Source organism: Neofelis nebulosa, chromosome 1 (assembly GCF_028018385.1).
Source record: "Neofelis nebulosa isolate mNeoNeb1 chromosome 1, mNeoNeb1.pri, whole genome shotgun sequence".
Taxonomy (NCBI): domain Eukaryota; kingdom Metazoa; phylum Chordata; class Mammalia; order Carnivora; family Felidae; genus Neofelis; species Neofelis nebulosa.
Window position 1 is genome coordinate 150,184,465 of NC_080782.1, and position 21,029 is coordinate 150,205,493.

The 21,029-nt window shown below is 40.9% G+C and overlaps 1 protein-coding gene and 1 long non-coding RNA gene across 4 annotated transcripts in view; both read right to left on the reverse strand.

The window, feature by feature from the left end:
* RNF130 (ring finger protein 130) overlaps positions 1-21,029 on the reverse strand; it is a 146,194-nt gene that overhangs the window by 65,533 nt on the left and 59,632 nt on the right. For all 3 annotated transcript variants that reach the window (XM_058739678.1, XM_058739688.1, XM_058739668.1), the window contains exon 3: positions 20,106-20,356. In XM_058739678.1, the coding sequence (XP_058595661.1) occupies positions 20,106-20,356 (251 nt within the window). The remainder of the gene's footprint in view (positions 1-20,105; positions 20,357-21,029) is intronic.
* On the reverse strand, positions 6,394-10,867 carry LOC131517513 (uncharacterized). Its single transcript, XR_009264623.1, has 2 exons — positions 6,924-10,867; positions 6,394-6,889 (listed from the first exon to the last, which is right to left on the reverse strand). It is a non-coding gene; the product is annotated as an uncharacterized LOC131517513 (long non-coding RNA).

Below are 21,029 nucleotides of genomic sequence, written 5' to 3' on the forward strand. Positions count from 1 at the left end.
TTCAGGTCATGATGTCACGGTATGTGAGTTCAAGCCCTGTGTCAGGCTCTGTGCTGAGTGTGGAGCCTGCTTGGGATTCTCTCCCCTCCTCTCTCTGCTACTTTCCTGCTCACACTCTCTCAATAAACATACACACACACACACACACACACACACGTACATATGGCATAAAATTTGCACCTTTTAAGTGTATAGCTCAGTGGTACTAAATACATTTATGCTGTTGTGCAGCCACCACCACCACCCATTCCCATAACTCTTGTGAATCTGAAACTCTACAATCATGAAATAACTCTATGTTCACCACTCCCTCCCAGCCACTGGGAGCTGCTATTCTACTTTTTGTCTTTACAATTTTGCCTATTCTAAGTACCTCATGTTAGTGGAACCATACAGTATTTGTCTTTCTGTGACTGGTTTGTTTCACTTAGCCTTATGTCTTCCAGGTTCACCCATGTTGTAGCATATTTTCCTTTTTAACGCTAATGATATTCTGTTGTATGCATATACCACATTTGCTTATCCATTCATCTGTCAATGGACACTTGGGTTGCTTCCATGTTTCAGCTATTGTGAAGAATGATGCTATAAATATGGGTGTACAAATACCTCTTACAGACCCTGCTTTCATTTTTTTTGGGGGGGGGATACCCAGAAGTGGAATGCTGGGTCATGGGGTAATTCTACTTTTAATTTTTTAAGGAACTTCATACTTCTTTCCATAGTACTTGTACCATTTATATTCCTACCAACAGTGCACAAGGGCTTGATTTTCTCCATATCCTCACAACATTTTCTGTTTTTTGTGTGTTTGTTTTTTTAAAGCAGGCTCCATGCTGGGTGTGGAGCCCAACATGGGGCTTGAACTCATGACCCTGGGATCAAGACCTGAGCTGAGTTCAAGAGTTGGATGCTTAACTGACTGATCCACCCAGGAGCTCCATGTTTTTGTTTTATTTAAATTTGCTAACTGCAGTATTAGTTGTGTGTACAATTTAGTGACTCAATACTTACATATGACCCTTAGTGCTCATCACAAGTGCACTCCTTAATCCCCACCCATTCTCTTGGCCACTACCCCTCTGGTAAATTATCAGTTTGTTCTCTATAGTTAAGAGTCTTTCTTGTTTTCTGTTTTTTTGACAGTAACCATCATAACGGATATGAGGTGGTATCTCATTGTAGTTTTGATTTTCATTTCCATAATGATCAGTGATGTGGAGCATCTTTCCACGTGCTAATTTCCATGGCCATCTGTATATCTTTGGAGAAATGTCTCTTTACATCCTTTGCTGTTTTTAAATTGAGTTGTTTACTTGAGTTGTAAGAGTTCTTTATATATTCTGGTGATTAACCCCTACTCAGAGATAATAGGATTTGCAAATATTTTCTCCCATTCTGTGGGTTGCCTTTACATTATGTTGATTGTGTCCTTTGATGCACGTAAGTTTTTAATTTTGATGTTGCCCAACTTACCTATTTTTTTAAAAATTACTTGTGCTATTGGTGTCATATCCAAGAAACCACTGCCAAATCCAATGTTGAAGCCTTCCCCCTATGTTTTGTTCTAAAAGTTGCAGTGTTAGCTCTTATGTGGAGGTCTCTGATTCATTTTGAGTTAATTTTTGATATAGTATAAGGTAAGTGTCCAATTTCATTTTTTGGCATGTGGATATCCGGTTTCCCCAGAACCATCTGTGGAAAAGACTGTGCTTTCCCCACTGAATGGTCTTGGCACCCTTGTTGAAAATCATTTGGCCATATATATGAGGGTTTATTTCTCTGTGCTATTCTGTTGGTCTGGGTCTGTCTTTATGCCCACACCACACTGTTTCGATTATAGTAGCTTTGTAGTAAGTTACTAAATCAAGAAACATGAGACTTCCAACTTAATTCTTCTTGAAGATGATTTTGACTGTGCAGCTTAGAGAATAAAGCCACCATTTAAGGACCTGGGGAAGATGCAGGAAGAGCAAAATTGGAAGAATTCAGTTTAGGGTGTATGAAGTGTGACGTCAAGCATAACGAACACTAAGAACAGACTACTGAAGAGAACAAACAGAGGTCATGGTGGCCTTGACGAGAGTTGCTCAGTGGAAAGACAGGAAGAAAAGCCTGACTGGAGTGGCCTTTAACTGGCACAAGGTGGCGGGAGCAGGGTCACTTCTAAATCTTACCAAGTTTCCTCAGGAAAAGGCCCAGACCAACTTTAAGAGTGGAAGTTTTGTTTTCAACAAAAGCAGGTGGAAGGGTTAGCTATAAGTAGGTGGGGTCAAACCACTAACGGTAGCATTATTCTAACCGGATATAGAGTCAGCAGCTGTGCTGAGGCAATAAAGGGAAGAGAAAAAGGGTTCTGACAGTCTTAAGAGCCAGGGAACTCAGAAATCACCATAAAACACCTCCCCATACCCCTGAAAGAGACTACTCACTAGACAGAAGCCTAAGCAAGTAACTCTGAGATACACCCAGGGACATGGGGAGATTTCTCAGGCTCCCCGTTTACAGAGAAGCAAACAAAACATAACACGGGAACGCACTAAGAGGTAAGATCAGATCATCCAGGGCAGCCCATTCCCCTGAGGACCTGAAACACCAACGACAACTCCCAAGAAGAAAGAGCCCTCCTTGAGGAAAACCAGACCTGGGACTGAGCAGGGCAGGAACCTGGGGGTAACACAGAGAGAAGCTTCTGATACTAGAGGAGATGGATCAGGAAGTCCTGAGGGGAGGGGGCTCCACAGAGAGGTGCAGCACAAGACGGACCCCCCAACTGCTCAGTGCGGAAAGCTACCCGGACCTACGTCTCCCCAACATGTATGACATTCTCCTCCCAAGTACAGAAGTTACATCATTTAACATAAGGAACAGAAGATTATGATCACATCTCATACAAAGGTATCATAGGGAGAAACATGAACCAATTAGCCTTCAACAGACAATGAAAAGCACAACAATGTTTTGTTGTTGAGCTGTAGGAGTTCTTTATACATTCTGATATATGCCTGTTAGGAGATATGTGATTGGCAATAATTACCTTTTAAAGAAATTTAAATTAAGAAAAATATCAGATATTTATGCACTTAATAAATACATTTCTGGCTTTCTTCCCTGCTTCTATGTACTTTCATATATCCACTGATGCCATCTTCCTTCTGCCTGAAGGACCTATTTGTTTGTTATAAATGTGTATTTACTTTTCAGACAGAGAGCGTGAGCAGGGGATGGTGGTGGTGGAATGGACAGAGGATCCGAAGCGGGCTCCATGCTGACAGCAAAGAGCCTGATAAGGGGCTCGAACTCACAAACCATGAGATCATGACCGGAGTCGAAGCTGGACCCCTACCCCACTGAGCCACCCAGGTGCCCCCTGAGGGACCTTTTTAAAAGATTTCTTGTAGTGTAGGTCTGCTGGAGATTAACTGTAATTCTTTCAGCTTTGTATATGTGAATTTCACCATTTTTGAAAGATGTTTGGGTGCACATAAAATTAAAGATATTGCTCCCCTGTTTTCTCCCTTGTATAGTTTCCAATGAGACAACTGCTATTATTCTCTTTATTTCTTTGTATGTTTTCTGTCTGACAGCCCTCTTAGCTCATTTTCTTGGGGAACCCAAACACATGTATACTGGGCTGCTGGAAACTGTTCCACATTTCACTGCGGTCTGCTCTTTTGGAGGCTAATTCTCTCTCTGCATTTCATTGGGTGGCTTCTATTGCTACGCCTATAGTTTGCTAATTTTTTCTTCCATAGTATCTAATCTGCCATGCCATTAATCCCAGTCGGTTTATTTTTCATTTCAGGTATTACAATTTTTATCTCTACAATTTTGATTTCGGCTTTTTGAGGGGGAGTAATTATCTTACATGTCTCCACTTAATTATCTGGATACAGGTGTGGTAGGCAGAGTACTGGGTCCCCCAAAGATGGCCAGATCCTAAGCCCTGGAACCTATGAATATGTTCTGTTACATGGCAAGGGACAACTTAGGTAGCTGACTTTAGAACAGGGAGCATGAGGGGCGCCTGGGTGGCTCAGTCGGTTAAGCATCTGACTACAGCTCAGGTTATCTCGTGGTCCGTGAGTTCGAGCCCCACGTTGGGCTCCATGCTGACAGCTCAGGCCCTGGAGCACTCTGTCTCTCTCTCAAAAATTAAATAAACATTAAAAAAATAAATAAATAAAACAGGGAGTCTGAATTACCCAGTGGGACCACTGTGATCAGAGGGTTCTTAAAAATGGAAAAGGGAATAGAAACAGAGAGATGGTAGTGTAAGGGCTCAGCTGACATGCTGGCTTTGAAGACGGAAAAACAGGGCCATGAGCCAAGGAATGTGGGTGGCTTCTGAAGACTAGGAAGAGTTGGGAGAGATTCTCCCCCAGAGCCTACAGAAACGAATGCGGCCCTGACAACATGTTGGTTTTTAGTCCCGTGAGTCCCATGAGGAGGCACTGTCTGCTGGGTACTGTTCCTTCCAGTCCCTTTGGATGGTCTTCCCCAGCTTTGGAGACTTTGCTCACAGCACTGGCTGCTCAGTACTCTGCTGAATACTCAAGGTGCATGGACCTTTTACAGATGCTGGGGCTTTGTCTTCTCTGTGCATTTCCATCCTTCCCAGGACTGTGTTCCATGAATGCTAGCTACTCTGTTCTTCTTGGATTCTCAGTAATGACTTTCTTTTTTTTTTTTTTTTTTTTTCAACGTTTTTTATTTATTTTTGGGACAGAGAGAGACAGAGCATGAACGGGGGAGGGGCAGAGAGAGAGGGAGACACAGAATCGGAAACAGGCTCCAGGCTCCGAGCCATCAGCCCAGAGCCTGACGCGGGGCTCGAACTCACGGACCGCGAGATTGTGACCTGGCTGAAGTCGGACGCTTAACCGACTGCGCCACCCAGGCGCCCCCTCAGTAATGACTTTCAAATAAGGCAGTCCACTCAGCTCTGCCTTAGTTTCCCCTCTGTGCACTGTGGCCTGGAAACTCTTAAACACATGAAGCTGGATAATCCTCATCTCTTGTCTGCCATTGCTCAGGGATCACTGACCCTCGTTTGGACAGTCTCTTGAAAACATGATTTCATGTATTTTTGCTGTTGTCTTTTTCCTTCCTAACTGCTGTTTCAGGCAGGAGGGTAAACCAAGTTCATTATCTGATTCTATTTTGGCCCAAACCAGAAGTCTCCACCATACTTTTTTTCTTTTTAATGCCATTTTAAAACGGCAAAACTGGGTTATTTTTCTAATAGAATGTCCCACATTCTAAATTTGACTGCTTGTTTCTTCCTGGTGTCACTTTACTTGGTCCATTTCTTATGAAACAGTAGCTAGATTTAGGTTCAACTGCTCTGACGAGAGTATGTCCTGGGTGGTGTTGTGTGCTTCCCAATGTATCCCAACGTGAGGACATAGGGTTAGGCTTCCCTGCCCTCACTGACATCAAGCACAATCAGTGGGTTCAGACTCTGTCAGTTCAGAAAAAGCTCCCTAAGTCTTTCAGCGGGTTTTATAGCATCCACTGATGATCACTGCCTCAGGCCATCATTTCACCAAAGGTTACAAAATGGTGATTTTCTAATTCATTGATTAGTTGGCGTTCTTCTATAATGAACCTCCTCTCACCAACTAGTTGGTTATGATGTAATAACATAATGTGTACAGAAGACACAGGATGAATCGTTTTTAAAACTTGATTTTCAGAATAGCAAGTTGGTTCTCTAACAGCCTCCAGTTTCCATCAACTGCTGTATTTATTCCCTGGTGCTTCTGTCTCACTTTTGAATATGGAGAGTTCCTCTGAGAAGGCACCCAGGTCCTTTTGACACCACCTCAGTAGTCTTCCTTGTTTTCTGGCACAACATTCATCTTATACATTTGCTGCCCTAAATCTGGAATAACCCATTTCTCCAAGGATTCCTGGTTCCTTTGAGAGGGAAATGGCATTTAAAGGTAACTTTAGAGGTGTCTGGCTAGCTCAGTAGGAAGAATGTGTGACTTATGATCTTGGGATTGGGAGTTTGAACCCAATGTTGGGTGTAGAGAGTACTTAAAAATAAAATCTTAAAAAAAAAAAAAAAAAAGATAATTCCAGAGCAGTCTGGGGATGGGATGGAATGGAATGGGACAGAGGCTCATTGTTTTATTAAGGATGTAAAATGGTTAATTTTCTTTATTTTTAAATAGTTATTTACTTTATAGGAAAGTGCAAGCGGGGGAGGGATATAGAGAGGGAGACAGAAGATCTGAAGCAGGTTCTGCGCTGACAGGCTGACAGCAGTGAGCCTGATGTGGGGCTCAAACTCATGAACCATGAGACCATGACCTGAACCAAAGTTGGACACTCAACTGAGCTACCCAGGTGCCCCTAAAATGGTTAATTTTCTTATTTTTGAGAGAGAGAGAGAGAGAGAGAGAAAGAGAGCGTGCGCAAGCATGAGTGGGGGAGGGGCAGAGAGAGGGAGACACAGAATCCGAAGCAGGCTCCAGGCTCTGAGCTGTCAGCACAGAGCCCAACGCGGGGCTCGAACCCATGAACCTCGAGATCATGACCTGAGCCAAAGTCAGACATTTAACTGACTGAGTCACCCAGGCTCAGTTAATTTTCTAATTAATTTCTAGTTAATTTTCTAACTTTGCCATTCCTTATACATTTATTAGTTGGAATTCTTCTATAAACAGGTAGTCACTGTTACTGGGTTGTCATTACATGGACAGAGGAGCTCTGTAGTTTTTAGGAAAAGGAAAATAAGCCAGGAAGGAGTTCACACTATTTCCAATTCAAAAATAAGACTACAGTGTCATCACTTAATGTTTTTAATTTTAATATTTTCTTACTCTGAAAATCTTGGTTCCTAACATCATCAACATAATTACTTATTTGCTTTATCCTGCTACACACACACACACACACACACACACACACACATATATATATATATATATATATATGATAATTTCAAATAACAATCAATACAACAGTAAGACTATTAAATGCAGCTGTTTTTTTTTTGAATCCTCAGACTATATTCCAGCGACATGGACTGTCCAAAAACAGTCCCCTGAAATAACTCCTTTCTCCATATGGGTATGCCTCTTGAAATATATTTAGCTTCATTTGTTCCCATTTATTTTCAATTTTGATAATTTTGTCTTCTGTTTAAATTATTTTAAACAGGCACGTGGCTCCAGAGTCAAAACTATAAAACCAGGTACAGGGAAGTCTCATTTCCATCCCTAGTTCCTCCTAGTTCCCTTCCCCCTAACGTAAGAGCTCTTTAGGATAATTCTGCTTTTTCCTCATATTGTTTCCTTTTGGAAATAAAAGGAAACGCATATGCATGTGTGTACATACGTGATATGAATACCCATTTATATGGATGTATTTTCAAAGCTCTTTCTTACCATCAGCTGGTACACTAAAACTATTCTGTACCAAGAGGTCACTCCAGAGGCAGCAAACCAAGACCTTCAGATTCCCCTTCTCTTCTACAGCTACCTTCTACTTCAGTGCATTCAGAGTTATTCCACGGTGGAGAGTTCTAGTTTATTCAAGCAGACTCCTACGGGTGGACATTTGGGTGGTTTGTCTTGATAGTATAAAGAATATCAAGATGGATAGTACTGTATAGATGTCTTTTTTCACTTTTGTAAGGCTACATTGGTACAAGTGAGGTTACTAAGACAACTGGTAAGCACATATGCATTTCTGCTGGATATTACAAATTCCAGCCCCTTCGCCCACGCCCCTCCCCCGCCTGGAACTGTTTTGCATTGTCATCATCAGTGTATGAGAATGCTGGTTTCCCCACCACCTAGTCAAGAGAGAACGTGGTCAAATCTCAGAATTTTTTTTTTTTGCCAAATTTAAGTACCATTTGCATTTTTCTAAGTGAACTATCCATTTTTTTATTTGTCCATTTTTTTTTTTCTATCGGGATTTCAGTCTTCTTTATATATCAGGGCTGCTAAACCCTTTGTAAAGCAGATGTGCTAACCGCTACACTATGGAACCAAAACCCTTTGTAATATAAGTCACAAATGTCTCATTTTAGTTTGTCCTTCGTTTTCCCTTTAAAAAATTAAAACATATAGCCAAATTTATCATTTTTTATTGTACTGTATTCTGAGCCATAATTCAAAGTTTTCCATGTGCCCCACCATAAAGGAAAATTTAGCCCACATTTTCTTCTAATCTTTGTAGTTTTACCATTTACAATTAGATCTCTGATTCATCAGAAATTTATTCTGCTGCACAATGTAAGAAATCGATCTGATTTTGTCTTTTTTTCCAGTTGCCCCACAACCATTTATTAAAAATGTTCATCCTTCCCCATTGATTTGAGATGATGCTTTTTATTGTATACTGTGCTTAAATTTCTACATGCAGTTGTGTGTTTATTTTTGGGTTTTGCATTTTGTTCTATTGGTGTGTTTATTTGTAGGCTTTTATTATTTTTTTAAATAGGTTTCATACCCACAGTACAGCCCAACACAGGGCTTGAACTTGCGGCCCTGAGACCAAGACCTGAGCTGAGATCAAGAGTCAGATGCTTAACCAACTGAGCCACCCAGGTGTCCCTAAACATTCTTTTAAATAAGAGGCTTTAATATGTATTATAAAACTTGGTGTGGCTAGGCACCCATCGCTGCTTTTCTTTTTAAGGGTTTTTTTCCCCTGGTTATCCTTACTTATTCTTCCATGTGATTTTTATAATTACCTTATATTTAATCCCAGAAAAATATCTGAAGGTAATTTTATTTAGATGCAGTTAAATGTATGAATGACCTTTGGGAGAACTGACAGCTTCATTGTACTGAATGTTTATCTTCAACAAGAACAAGGTATGTCAGGAGCGTTTTGTATGTTTCTTCTTGTGGGTTTTACACAGTACTTGTTAGTTATGCTCATACCAGGATTGAGCCACCCACCTACCCATCCAGCCATAAACACTGCCTTCCATCCCATTATATTTTTTGATTTTTCTTCTGTACATGCATTTTATATCCTGCTCCTTTACTAGGTTGTTCCCTTGTTTTAGTAGGGTTCCATTGATCCTTTTGGGATTTTCTGATAGACAGTCCTATCAACTGAAAACAGACCTACTTCTCCAAGTCTTATTCATCGTACTGCTTTTTCTTATCAAACTGCTTGGGCCAATACCTGCAGCATGACTTTAAATAGGGCAGCTCTGCTCCGTCTTCACATTTATCTGTTAAGTAAGATGCGGGCTTCCAGGCTGAGTGTGTGTGCACATGTGTGCTACTGAAGCCTCGGGGCTGAGCTGCCCCATCACCTACTGTGCTCTCTGAAGCTCCTGAACAGGCTTCTCAGGTCTCTGTGTTGGCTGTTGATAAATCACAGTCTGTGCTTTCATCAGCGGTTCTCAGACACGTCTGCTGGGGCTTGCGCCTCAGAGCGGAGCCCTGTCGCTGTGACTTCTGATTCTTAGGATCACCAGAACTACCCCCTTTCTTCCCCTGGCTACCTTCTTTGGAACTACTGTGTAGGTGCTGCTGCTGCTGGCTGTCTGGCTGAGTCACTCCTTTCTCTGGAGTTCTTGGAGGCACCTGTGGCCTGGTAGCATCGAAGATGCTGAGGATTTTTCCTTGTTTTATCCTGCTTGCTCTCTATTTTTTTAAAAAGGCTTTTAGGGAAATTAAGAAGAAATACCCTACTACTTCCATCTTGCTCAGATCAGAATTCTGCTGAAGAATTTTAAACAAAAGAGATCTGGGTTTTGGAGAATTCAGGCCTGGCCTCCTGAGAAGGTCTGTGACACAGGGAAGACCGGAGGCACTGAGACCTGGTAGGATCTAGGGCTTCGGAGAGTTAGGAAGGGCCCGAATCAGGCCAGTGGGTGCAGGGGAAGAGGAGAGGACAGAATCCAGAAAGATTTAGAAGGTAAAACTGGCAGAACCTAATGACTGACTGACATGGGATGGGGGGGTGGGGGGGGGGAGGTGGCATGAAAACAGTGGGTGTTAAAGATGGCTGGCTCAGCTCTCTAGCTGGGTGACAGGCTCTGTGGGAATGGTACCCCATTAAGGAATTCCAGAAAAAGAGGAGCCAGTGCTGGCGGGAGAAGGGGTTCAGCCTTCAGCACGCTGGTAACAATGCATGCAGGGTGTCTGAGAGAATGCCCGTGAATATTTGGATATATCACCCCTTCCACTTCTCAACTTCCAAAATCTCCTGTGGCAAAAGGAAAAAAAAAATCTCTTCTCTGTATTTGATATTAATGTCAAATGTCTTCACTGTAGTATTTTTCATGGGACTTGGCTTATGTTACTACATTCTTCTTGACCCCTCCTTCAACATTTCCAATCACTCTGTGACAGGTATGCTTCCGCTATGGTTTTGGTCTTTTACTTGAATCTGTCTAAAAGCCATTGCTTTTTCCCCTCTTGGTTTTAATACTATTTGTGTTCTGCTGACTCACAACTTACGATGGAGCACAAATCCCTTTGTGAAGATCATTTTTTATTAAATTCCCTTACTTATACTGGACCACCATGCCATTAAGTCACTGTTTTTCAAGGTGTGGTCTGTGGGGCAAATGCTTTAAATCTACCTTAGGGGCTTAATAATAATAATATGAAATAATGATATTTATAGTAACTAAGATTTATTCAGTACATACCACATGCTAGGTACTGTTCTAATAAGTTTCACACTACTGACTCATGTAATCCTCATCATCATTTTAACAGAAAGTAACTGCATTATTCCCATTTTACAGAAGAGGAAATTGAGGTATAGAGAGATTAGAGCTGGTAAGTAGGTCCTACCTAGACTTCCCGATTCAGCCTATGGGGGAGATGTCTTGGGAATTTGTAGTTTTACAATGTCCCCTTCCCCACCAAAAAAAAAAAAAGTGCTCTCAAATGATTCTGTGGATGCACAGTATCCAAAGGTTTTACATTGGTAGAAAACAACTCATTCTGGGGTACCTGTGTGGCTCAGTCAGTTAAGCATCCGACTCTTTGATTTCGGCTCAGGTCATGATCTCTCGGTTCATGGGTTCAAGCCCCATGTTGGGCTCTGTGCTGACAGCGTGGAGCCTGCTTGGGATGATTCTCACTCTCTTCTCTCTTTCTATGCCCCTCCCCTGCTTGGCTCTCTCTCTCTAAAAATAAATCAACAACACTTAAAAAAACAAACAAACAACTCATCCTGCTTACTCAAACAGGAATAATTTGTTCACAGCCAGCTGGTCCGCAGCATATTGAGGACGGGTCTCTGTAATGAGACTCAGCTCAGGTTTCTCTTTTCAGTCTTCAGGAGTCTCCCACAGACACAGAGCTAGGTTTGTATCAACGTGCAGCAGGGTTCTCTTCTAAACACTGATATAAACACTGATGAAATCCAGGTGCTATGAAAGCTATTTTCCCGGACTGAAACCACCTGGTAGTCTGCAGCCTGTCACTCATCACAGACCACTTTTTGTCCCTTTTGTCTAACAGAACTATCCCCATCGCCTTTCCAAGATACCGTGTGTCTATGTCCTGGCCCCTCCCCCCAGTCGGCTACATAACCCTGCTTTATTAATATTACTTGCCTTTGCTCTTTGATATTTCCAAGAGCTCCTTCCCCCTAAGCCTCTCCTGTCAAAAAAATTTTTCTATCGCTCCACTGCTAAAAATCCTCATTTGATGGCTCCTCACTGCTTCAGTGCAAGATTTGAGCCCTTCATCTTGTTATGTCAACACATGTGTCCGGGAGAGGCTGACAGGTTCAGGTCCCCTCCCCACGATTCCTGATGCCATTCAACTCTGTCCCTCCTTTCATCCCTCCACAGCTCTGTGGAAAATGATCCCTTTGCCTGACTTTCCTGCCAGCCTATTTGACAAAGTCTTATTCATCCTGTAAAATTCAGCTCAAATGTCACTACCTCCGCTGTGAAGTACCCTGACTCACCTAGAGTAATATCACTCTGCCCAAAAAGAGTAACTCACACCATACAGCAGTATTCTGATTACACCTGTCTGCCTTCCTCATAAAATGTAAGCTCATTCTTTGATTAAATTTAAGCATTCACTGAGTTAGTGTGATGTGCCAGGCCCCATGCTAAACCCTGAGGAGGTAGTAATGAATGCCTCAGAACACCCTGTTCTTAACAGGATATTTTGTGCTAGAAAAAAAATCTTAAGCTCTCGATGTATAACGTTTAGAAGGCATATACTCTCTGCATACAGACGGTGGTATTTATTTATGTAAACTGACCATAATGGCAGACATGAAAAAGAAGGTAGAAAGATGATAAATATGTACACACTCAGCTCAGACACCTACTTTCCTTCTTCAGTTTTTCTGGAATAATTAATCCCTAAAAAACCTAGCAGATAAAATTTAGTGTACAATCCAACAATGACAAAAGCCATCTGTCTCTTTCAACTACATAATCTTTTCCAAGGGGAAAAAAAATCTTGACAGTATGTGCAATATCTCCCTGCTCAGTGTGGAAGGAAGACTCTGAGCCCACCACATCCAAGGTCAACTGTGTATAAGTATCTGCTGTCCTATGCAGAACATTTGGTGTTCTTCCATACTCTCACATGTAAGTGCACTCTCCAATTAGCTACCTTCTGGGATGAAAATGGGCAAGAAAAGCCTGTTTCATTTCAGTAACCTCGGGATATTTATACAGCCTAAGAATAAGGTACACATGTTTTGGCAAGGAGCTTTACCAAGTTTTAAATACCTTAGAAACTGTATAATTTTCACAGGGAATTTTCATAAAAAGACATTCTAAACTCAGGTTTGGCTTGTGGAATTTTGTTTATATCTGCCCTATTATTCCTCAATAGTAAAATAAAAAATTATTGTTCTGTTTTGGGAATCAAACTGGATTACTGTAGGATAAAGGTGCACCACCGACCATGTAAGTGTGAAAAAGTTTTACATTTCTCGGAAAAACTGCAGGCTCCCTTTCTATATAAACACATTGAACATCTATCCCCTTGTGTGAACGAACTATCACTGACTTATCAGAAGGCAACAATCCTCTGAGCTATTTGCACGTAAACACTGTATCCAGATGCATTCTGACAGTCCTTTAGGAAGAGCAAACCACAGATAATTTAGCAGTTAAACTAAAGAGCCAGAGCAGTAGATTCTTTTTGCACGTGCAAAATGGTGTCAATTGTGTACATTACATTGTGCTCAGAAAGTTATTTATGTTATGTGGCTCTCTTTAGCAGCATATTCTGTCCAAAGCACTGCTTCACGATGACAGTTTGTGGGAGAAAATGGGTCTCACCTTAAACTCACTGTTTTTCCTTTGCCAATACTTCTGGCTTCTCATTTAAAATAGCCAAAGGTTTCAACCAGTTGGGCTGTTGCCACCTTCTTATTAAACTTTAATAAGCTAAGCTTTTTAAGCCACATAAAAATTTCATCAAGCGTTTCTCAACCTTAGGAAAAAAACGGAAGGAGGAAAAAAGGTCAGAACATCACTTTTCACCACAGCAGCTCCTGGAGAAGGCTTTGGAAGCCTGCGCGCAATCGGCCGCACGGCAAGCGCCTGTGGCCTGCGCCAGATGGTGGGTGCGTTGCCGCCTGCATCACACACAGGCCCCACGCCGGGTGCTAATTAAAATGCTACCATCAAATACCAGGCTCCTGGGACCGACCAGACCACTCGCTCTTTTCCAAAAGTCCTTGGGATGCACTACATTCAACCCACAATTGTAGGGTTCTCCTGTCCAGAACACCATTTCAGAGCAACTCTTGATCACTTCACTTTTAGTGTTTCATAACAACATACTTAACAAACGTCTTTATTATTTTTTTTTAAAGGAGTATAACATGCTACATGTAAATACGGAGTTAATAACAGAGGGAACAGATAGCAGAGTTGAAAGAGGTCACTTGTCTCTGGGAAACAAAAATTAGGAAAAGACCGGGCAAGAAACCAAGCCTTGTGGTGCTATTTATTTTTAAGAATCATGTTCATGCATTATATCGGTGACACATTTAAATTAAAAAAGAAGGCTACATCACTGAAGAAAGTGGGCTGTTAAAAACCACTTCAGGGCTGTGCTACTGTCTTTCAAGAAGCTCAAGAACTTCAGCTGACATCTATTTTCCTCAAATATCATCAGACAAGATTTCTTGCCAGGTGCCTCGATGGTAAATACACAAATGCTGTCATTTTGTTAGTGCGGGTGTGACTCTATTCTTCCATTTCATCACAACGCGATTTTTACATCTTTTCATTTTATCAAAAACTTCATAAAACTGGTGCCTTCAATCTGAAGGCTGTAAATGTATAATTTCGCACATTATGTCTAATAATCTTTTCTAGGATTGTGGCATATTTTATATGTTAACATTTTCATCTAATATTCCTTTATTGTTTTCGTCACCTATGTCCCAGTCCAAGTGTGGAAGATCCTATGGGGACCGTCAGCTCTGCCACGACACAGGAGCCTCCTCCTCCTAGCCCTCCCCCTGGATCTACCACAACAGGCAAGGACAGCAAGTCTCTAAAAGGTGGAGAGGAGGGACCTGGAGACTTGAGGAACACAGGGTGGACTGCCTACCTGTCCTACTCTAGCCAAACACCTGTGGAAAGATCGCACCCCTCTTTGCCACAATGGTTTCAGTGGGGCCCAGTGGGAAGGGGATCTTTCTACCCCACCTCCTCACAGAGGCAAGCTGAGCGAATGATCTAATTGCCATCTACAGAATACGCCACCGAACAGCAGAATACACATTTTTTCCCCAACCACCCACAGAACATTTGCTAAGACAGACTATATCCCAGGTAATAAAACAAACCTCAACACATCTGGAAGAATTTAAATCATACATCTGATCATAATGGAACCAAACTAGTAATCAGTTAACACTAAGGTAAATGCAGAATCTCTGGACTCTGGAAAGTGAAGTCATCGGTCAAAGAGGAAGTCCCCAAAGAAAAAATTACGTAAAATTGAACAAAAATGGAAGCACAGGATATCAAAGAATACAGGACACAGTGAAAGCAGTAGTGTTAAGAAATTTATGGCACAAAATCCTTACAAGGGAAAGACAAAAGATTTCTTTTTTTTTTTTTTAATTTCTGTTGCCTAGTATTTTTCTTTTTCTTTTTTAACATTTATTTATTTTTGAGAAACAGAATGAGACAAAGTGTGAGCGGGGGAGGGACAGAGAGAGAAGGAGACATAGAATCTGAAGCAGGCTCCAAGCTCTGAGCAAGCAGTCAGCACAGAGACTGATGCGGGGCTTGAACCCACAAACTGTGAGATCATGACCTGAGCCAAAGTCGGACGCTCAACCGACTGAGCCACCCAGGCGCCCCAAAAGATTTCTTTTTTTAAAAATTTATTTTGAGAGAGAGAGTGCGTGCATACATGGCACACGTGAGCAGGGGAGGGGCAGAGAGAGAAGGAGAGGGAATCCCAAGCAGGCTCCTCGCTATCAGTGCAGAACCTGATGTGGGGCTGATCTCACAAACCATGAGATCATGACCTGAGCTGAAATCAAGAGTTGACTGACCCAGGAGCCCTAGAAAGAAAAAAGTTTTCATAAATAATATAAGTTCCCATCTTTAAAAATCAAACAAACAAACAAAAAGCTGGTTCTTTGAAAATATAAAAAACTGAGAAGTTTCTATCAAGACTTACAAAAATAAGGGTGCCTGGATGGCACAGTTGGTTAAGCCTCCAACTCTTGCTTTTGGCTCAAGTTATGCATGATCTCATGGTTTCATGAGTTTGAGCCCCAGGCCCTGAGTAGGGCTCTGTGCTCACAGAACCGAGCCTGCTTGAGATTTACTCTCACCCTCTCTCCCTGCCCCTCTCCCACTCACATGGTCTCTGTCTCTTTCAAAATAAATAAATAAACTTTAAAAAAAAACTTTAAAGGACAAAAATAAAGAGAAGATACAAATCATTAAAATCAGGAACGAAGACAGAAACTGTAGCCACTAAAAAAACAAGGGAATACTGTAAACAACATTATACTTGTAGATTTGACATCTAAAAAAAGGGCCAATTCCTCAAAAACCACATATTACCAAATTTCAATAAAGGCGATACAGACAACCTGAATAGTCTTTTAACCATCAAAGAAATTACAATTTTCCAACAACCCCTCCCCACTCCCCCCCGCAAAAAAAACTACAGACCAGTATCTCTCACAAACTTAGACACAAAGATCCTCAACAAAACAACAGCCAGCCAAATTCAGCAATGCACACACAAAAAAATCATACACCATGATGAAGCAGGATTTGTTACAGGCATGCAGGTCTGGTTCAACATTAGAAAATCAATGAATACTATCCACCATGTCAACAGGATAAAGAAGAAAATAAAAAATCGTATGATTGCATCAACAGACACGGAAAACATCTGACAAAATCGAACACCCATTTGTGATAAAAGCTCTCAGCAAACTAGAAATACAGATGAGCTTTGTCAAGCTGGTAATAAACATCTACAAAATATGACAGCTAAAACATACTCAATGATGAAAGACTGAATCTTTTCCTCTAAGATTACGTACAGGCAAGGATGCCCACTCTCATTTACCACTGTCATTCAACATGTTACTGAAAATTCTAGCCACTGCAATAAGGCAAAAAAAAAAAAAAAAAAAAAAAAAAAATTCCTTAACCCAAACCTCTTATTTATGAAAAACATGACCTCAAAATGGATTATGGTTATGGACTTAAATGTAAAAGGCAGAACTATAAAACTTCTAAAAAAAAAGAGAAGATCTTTGGAATCTAGGGTTTGGCAAAAAGTTTTTAGACTTGACAGCAAAAGCCAAATGGATAAATTAAACCTCATCAAAATTAAATCTTTTTGCTGTTCAGAAGGCCCTGTGAAGAAGTCTTCTGACCTCTTCCCAGATAAGACACTGGGATAAAACATCTGCAGACCACAATTCTGACAAAGGCTTGTATCTGGAATGTAAAAACTTCCAAAACTCAACAGTAAAAAAAAAACCCCTAAAACAACCTAGCTAGGAAATGGGCAAGAGACATGAACAGGCATTTCAGTAATGAGGACATACAGACGGCAAATAAACACATAAAAAGATGCTCCACATCAGCAGTCATCAGAGGAACGCAGGAGAGATGTGCCTACACAGCTACCATCAAATGGCTAAAATAAAAATTAGTGACAACATGCACCATTAAGGGTGCAGAGGATATGGTTCAGGGATATGTTTCTAGTGCAAACACGGAATATAGAGCTGCTTGGGGAAAGGTATGGCAGTTTCTTCTAACATGATGTATGTACTTGCCATAATGGCCCAGATATTTCCCTCCCGAACATTTATCCAAGGCAAATGCAAACTCATGTTAACACAAAAATCCATAACAGATGTTCACAGCCATTTTAAAATACCCAAAACCTTGAAACAACTGGGTTCACTGGACTGGTATATCCAAGCTATAGAACACTACTCAGCAATAAAAGAGAATAAACTACCAATACACACAACAACTTGGGAGACTCGTAAGGGGATTGCATTAGGCGAAGACACCAAACTCTAAAAGTTAAGTACTATATGATTCCATTCATACAGCATTCTTGAAATGACAAAACTGTAGAGGGAACAGATTAGTGCTATCAGGAATTAGGCAGGAGAGCAGGAAGGAGGTGCCCATGAGTATAAAAGAAAATAGCACAAGGGATCCTTGTGGTGAATTGTTGTGTATCTCAATTGTGGCAGTGGTGACTCAAAATCATATAGAACTACACACACACACACACACACACACACACAAGTACAGGTTAAACTGGAGAAATCTGAGTAAGATCAATGGATTATATCAATGTCATATTTACTATAGTTATAATATTTACTATAGTTATGCAAGATTTTACCCTTGGGGGATGAAGAGTACTGGGATCTCCCTGTATTATTTCTTACAAATGCAAGTGAATCTACGATTATCTTAAATAAAAAAAAAAAAAAAAACAAGAAAAAAAGTTTACCAAATGTGAAGGACTGGTATTCTCAAAAAAATGCATATACCTGGATATAATAATGAGGGAATGCTGGGTATCAGACAAACTCAAATACAAAACAACTGGCTTGGACTGTTCAAAAATGCCAATTCCAGGGGTGCCTGGGTGGCTCAGTCGGTTAGGCAGCTGGCTTCGGCTCAGGTCATGATCTCACAGTTCATGAGTTTGAGCCCTGTGTTGGGCTCTGCGCTGATAGGTCAGAGCCTGGAGCCTGCTTCAGATTCTGCATTTCTTTCTCACTCTGCCCCTCCCCCACTCACGTTCTGTCTCTCTCACAAAAATAAACAGAAAAACATTTTAAAAAATGCCAATGCCATGAAACAGATTGAGAGAGACATGACAGGGGTGCCTGGCTAGTCCAGTGAGTAGAGTGTGCAACTCTCGATCTTGGGGGTGTGAGTTCAAGCCCCATGCTGGGCATAGAGCTTAATTAAAAAAAAAAATAGACATGACAACTCAATGCAACATTCAATCTGTTTGGATCAATACAGGGTTTGCTCTGCTAGAAAAGACATTATTAAGACAATTTTACAAAACCTAGAAAGAAAGGTCTCTAGATCAGATAATAGTACTGTATCAATGTTAACTTCCTGATTTTGATAATCACATTGTGATTATGTAAGAAAATGTTCTTGCTTTAAAAAAAATACACAAGGAAGTAGTAAGGGTAGAGGAGCATCACATCTCAAATTTACTCTCAAATGGTTAAAAAAGGTATGTACACATAGAAAAGCAAATAGGGAGGGGCGCCTGGGTGGCTCAGTCAGTTGGGCGACCGACTTCGGCTCAGGTCATGATCTCGCAGTCCGTGAGTTCGAGCCCCGCATCGGGCTCTGTGCTGACAGCTCAGAGCCTGGAGCCTGTTTCAGATTCTGTGTCTCCCTCTCTCTCTGACCCTCCCCCATTCATGCTCTGTCTCTCTCTGTCTCAAAAATAAACGTAAAAAAAAAAAAAAAAAAGCAAATAGGGTAAATGTTAACAGTTGAAGAACCTGGGGAAAGGAATACTTTATACTATTTATGCAGCATCTGTAAGACTGAAATTATAAATAATAAAAATTATCATATTAAAACTTTTTTAAAGTATACAGGATACTGCACAGAGCCTGGCACAAAAACGTGCAATAAACTCCAGTTTTCAGATATTTTATACCTATTTTCAGATGAAGAAACAAGTTGAGAAGTGAAATAAATGGTCTATAAGGACCATGGCAAACTCATGGTGAGGTCGGGATTTGAACTCATATCTGTTCCACAGCAGCATCTGTCCTTCTTTCGCTAGAATGAGGACGGCTGAAAATTTCAACTCCCCCACAGGGATCTGGATGTACTCTGTTTAAGGAGAGGATGGCATTACATAAAAACTGGCTACCAACCACTCTCCAAGCACTTCCCCTGCTGGTTTCCTCCTAGAGAAGCCTCGGGCTGGCACTGGGACTCAACACCTCCAGCCCAGCCCCCCAATGTGCACCAAACAAACTAACAACCTGACAAAATCACTGCCTACAGGTCATCCACCACAGGGCAGCACACGGTCTTGTCTTTCCTGTGTCTTTACCCACTCATCTGAGATCCACTGAGCACTGTTTATGCTGGTTAATGGAGGCTCTGAGACAACTAGATACTGCTCTTCTATGGGTCCTTCTCCACCTCATCGTCTCCCCCACGGCCCGGCTCACACAGGATAGGTAATCTTAATTGATTTATTTTATCTGAATAGGTAATCTACAGTTCAAAATTCACACAGCATGAAAGCGTGTGCCATCTCCCCCCAGCACCCACTCCCAATGACCATCAATGCTACTGGCTTAAAAATGCAACTCTGTGATATTTCCTCAAATTACTAGGAATTAGCTAGATCATATTATGATACCATGCTAAACATTTACATAGAATATTCTAAGTGATCACTGTAAATTTAAATTCCCCATTTAGGCATTTAAAAAATCCCTCAAATAATTTGTGTTAGTAGGTTTTCAACATACTGTAAATGACTGAGGGTCACAACTTTTTTTTTTTTTTACATGAAAAACTATTGACACCATACATGAGCATAACAGATGTCCATGAATTACGGCTGGTAAGCATCAATCATTACAGACGACCGACAGCTCACCTGGTTCCTGTCGCGTGCATTCGTGTACCTGATCTTCTGAATGAAGTAGAATATGAGCCATGCTGAAGAAATAATCATCAAAACAATAAAGGATATTGACACGAAGACTAGAGAGCCACGGCTGAAGTTCTTTGGCGGCATTCGTGTTCCAACAGCTATTGTCATTTGTACAGAGATGTTTTTCTCCAGATAACTCAAAATATCCTTACCCCTCAATTCTGTAATCATGACAGCAATAATATCTCCAGTGCCTGTAATGTAAAATAAATACACATACTCAAGTGATCTTTAAAATTTAAAGGTACATCAAACATACAAAGGCGCTATTTAGAAAAGCCACTACAATTTTTGCTAATGGCAAGGGTTTGCAGATTGAACTTTTCAGATGAAATCAATCTCTGCAGTTGGCTATGCGGGCACCAAGTGGAAACAGGAATCTGCTGTGTAGTACTTAAAACTCAGACAAAGTGTACAATTATTGCAGTGTTAAGAGTCCCATTAACTTGTCTTACAACTACATTTAAAAAATGGATTATTAAATCAGCCAAATGTTAACGACAGACAGTATTAAACGTGGTATTATAGAACAACGTCATGTGATAAAATATGGCAGGTCTTTACTGTAAAACTTTTTCCATTTTAAAATGCTCTTTAGAAAGTCCCAGCTCCTTAAGAAAAGGAGAATCGCACCAGTATTTATAGTACAAAAAGCACTATTATTTATAGTACAAAAATTGGTACTTTGTGCACTACTCGTTCTTTACAGGGCACCTATTATGTGTACAACTAGTAGAAGGAATAGAAAGCACAGGACATGCAGTTTTATGATCTCACTGACATGACACAAATCCAGTAATAGAGCTGCAAAAGTCAAATGCCAAAAGGAGGTAACCTTCATTAATAACAGCTGAAGCTAACTTTGGT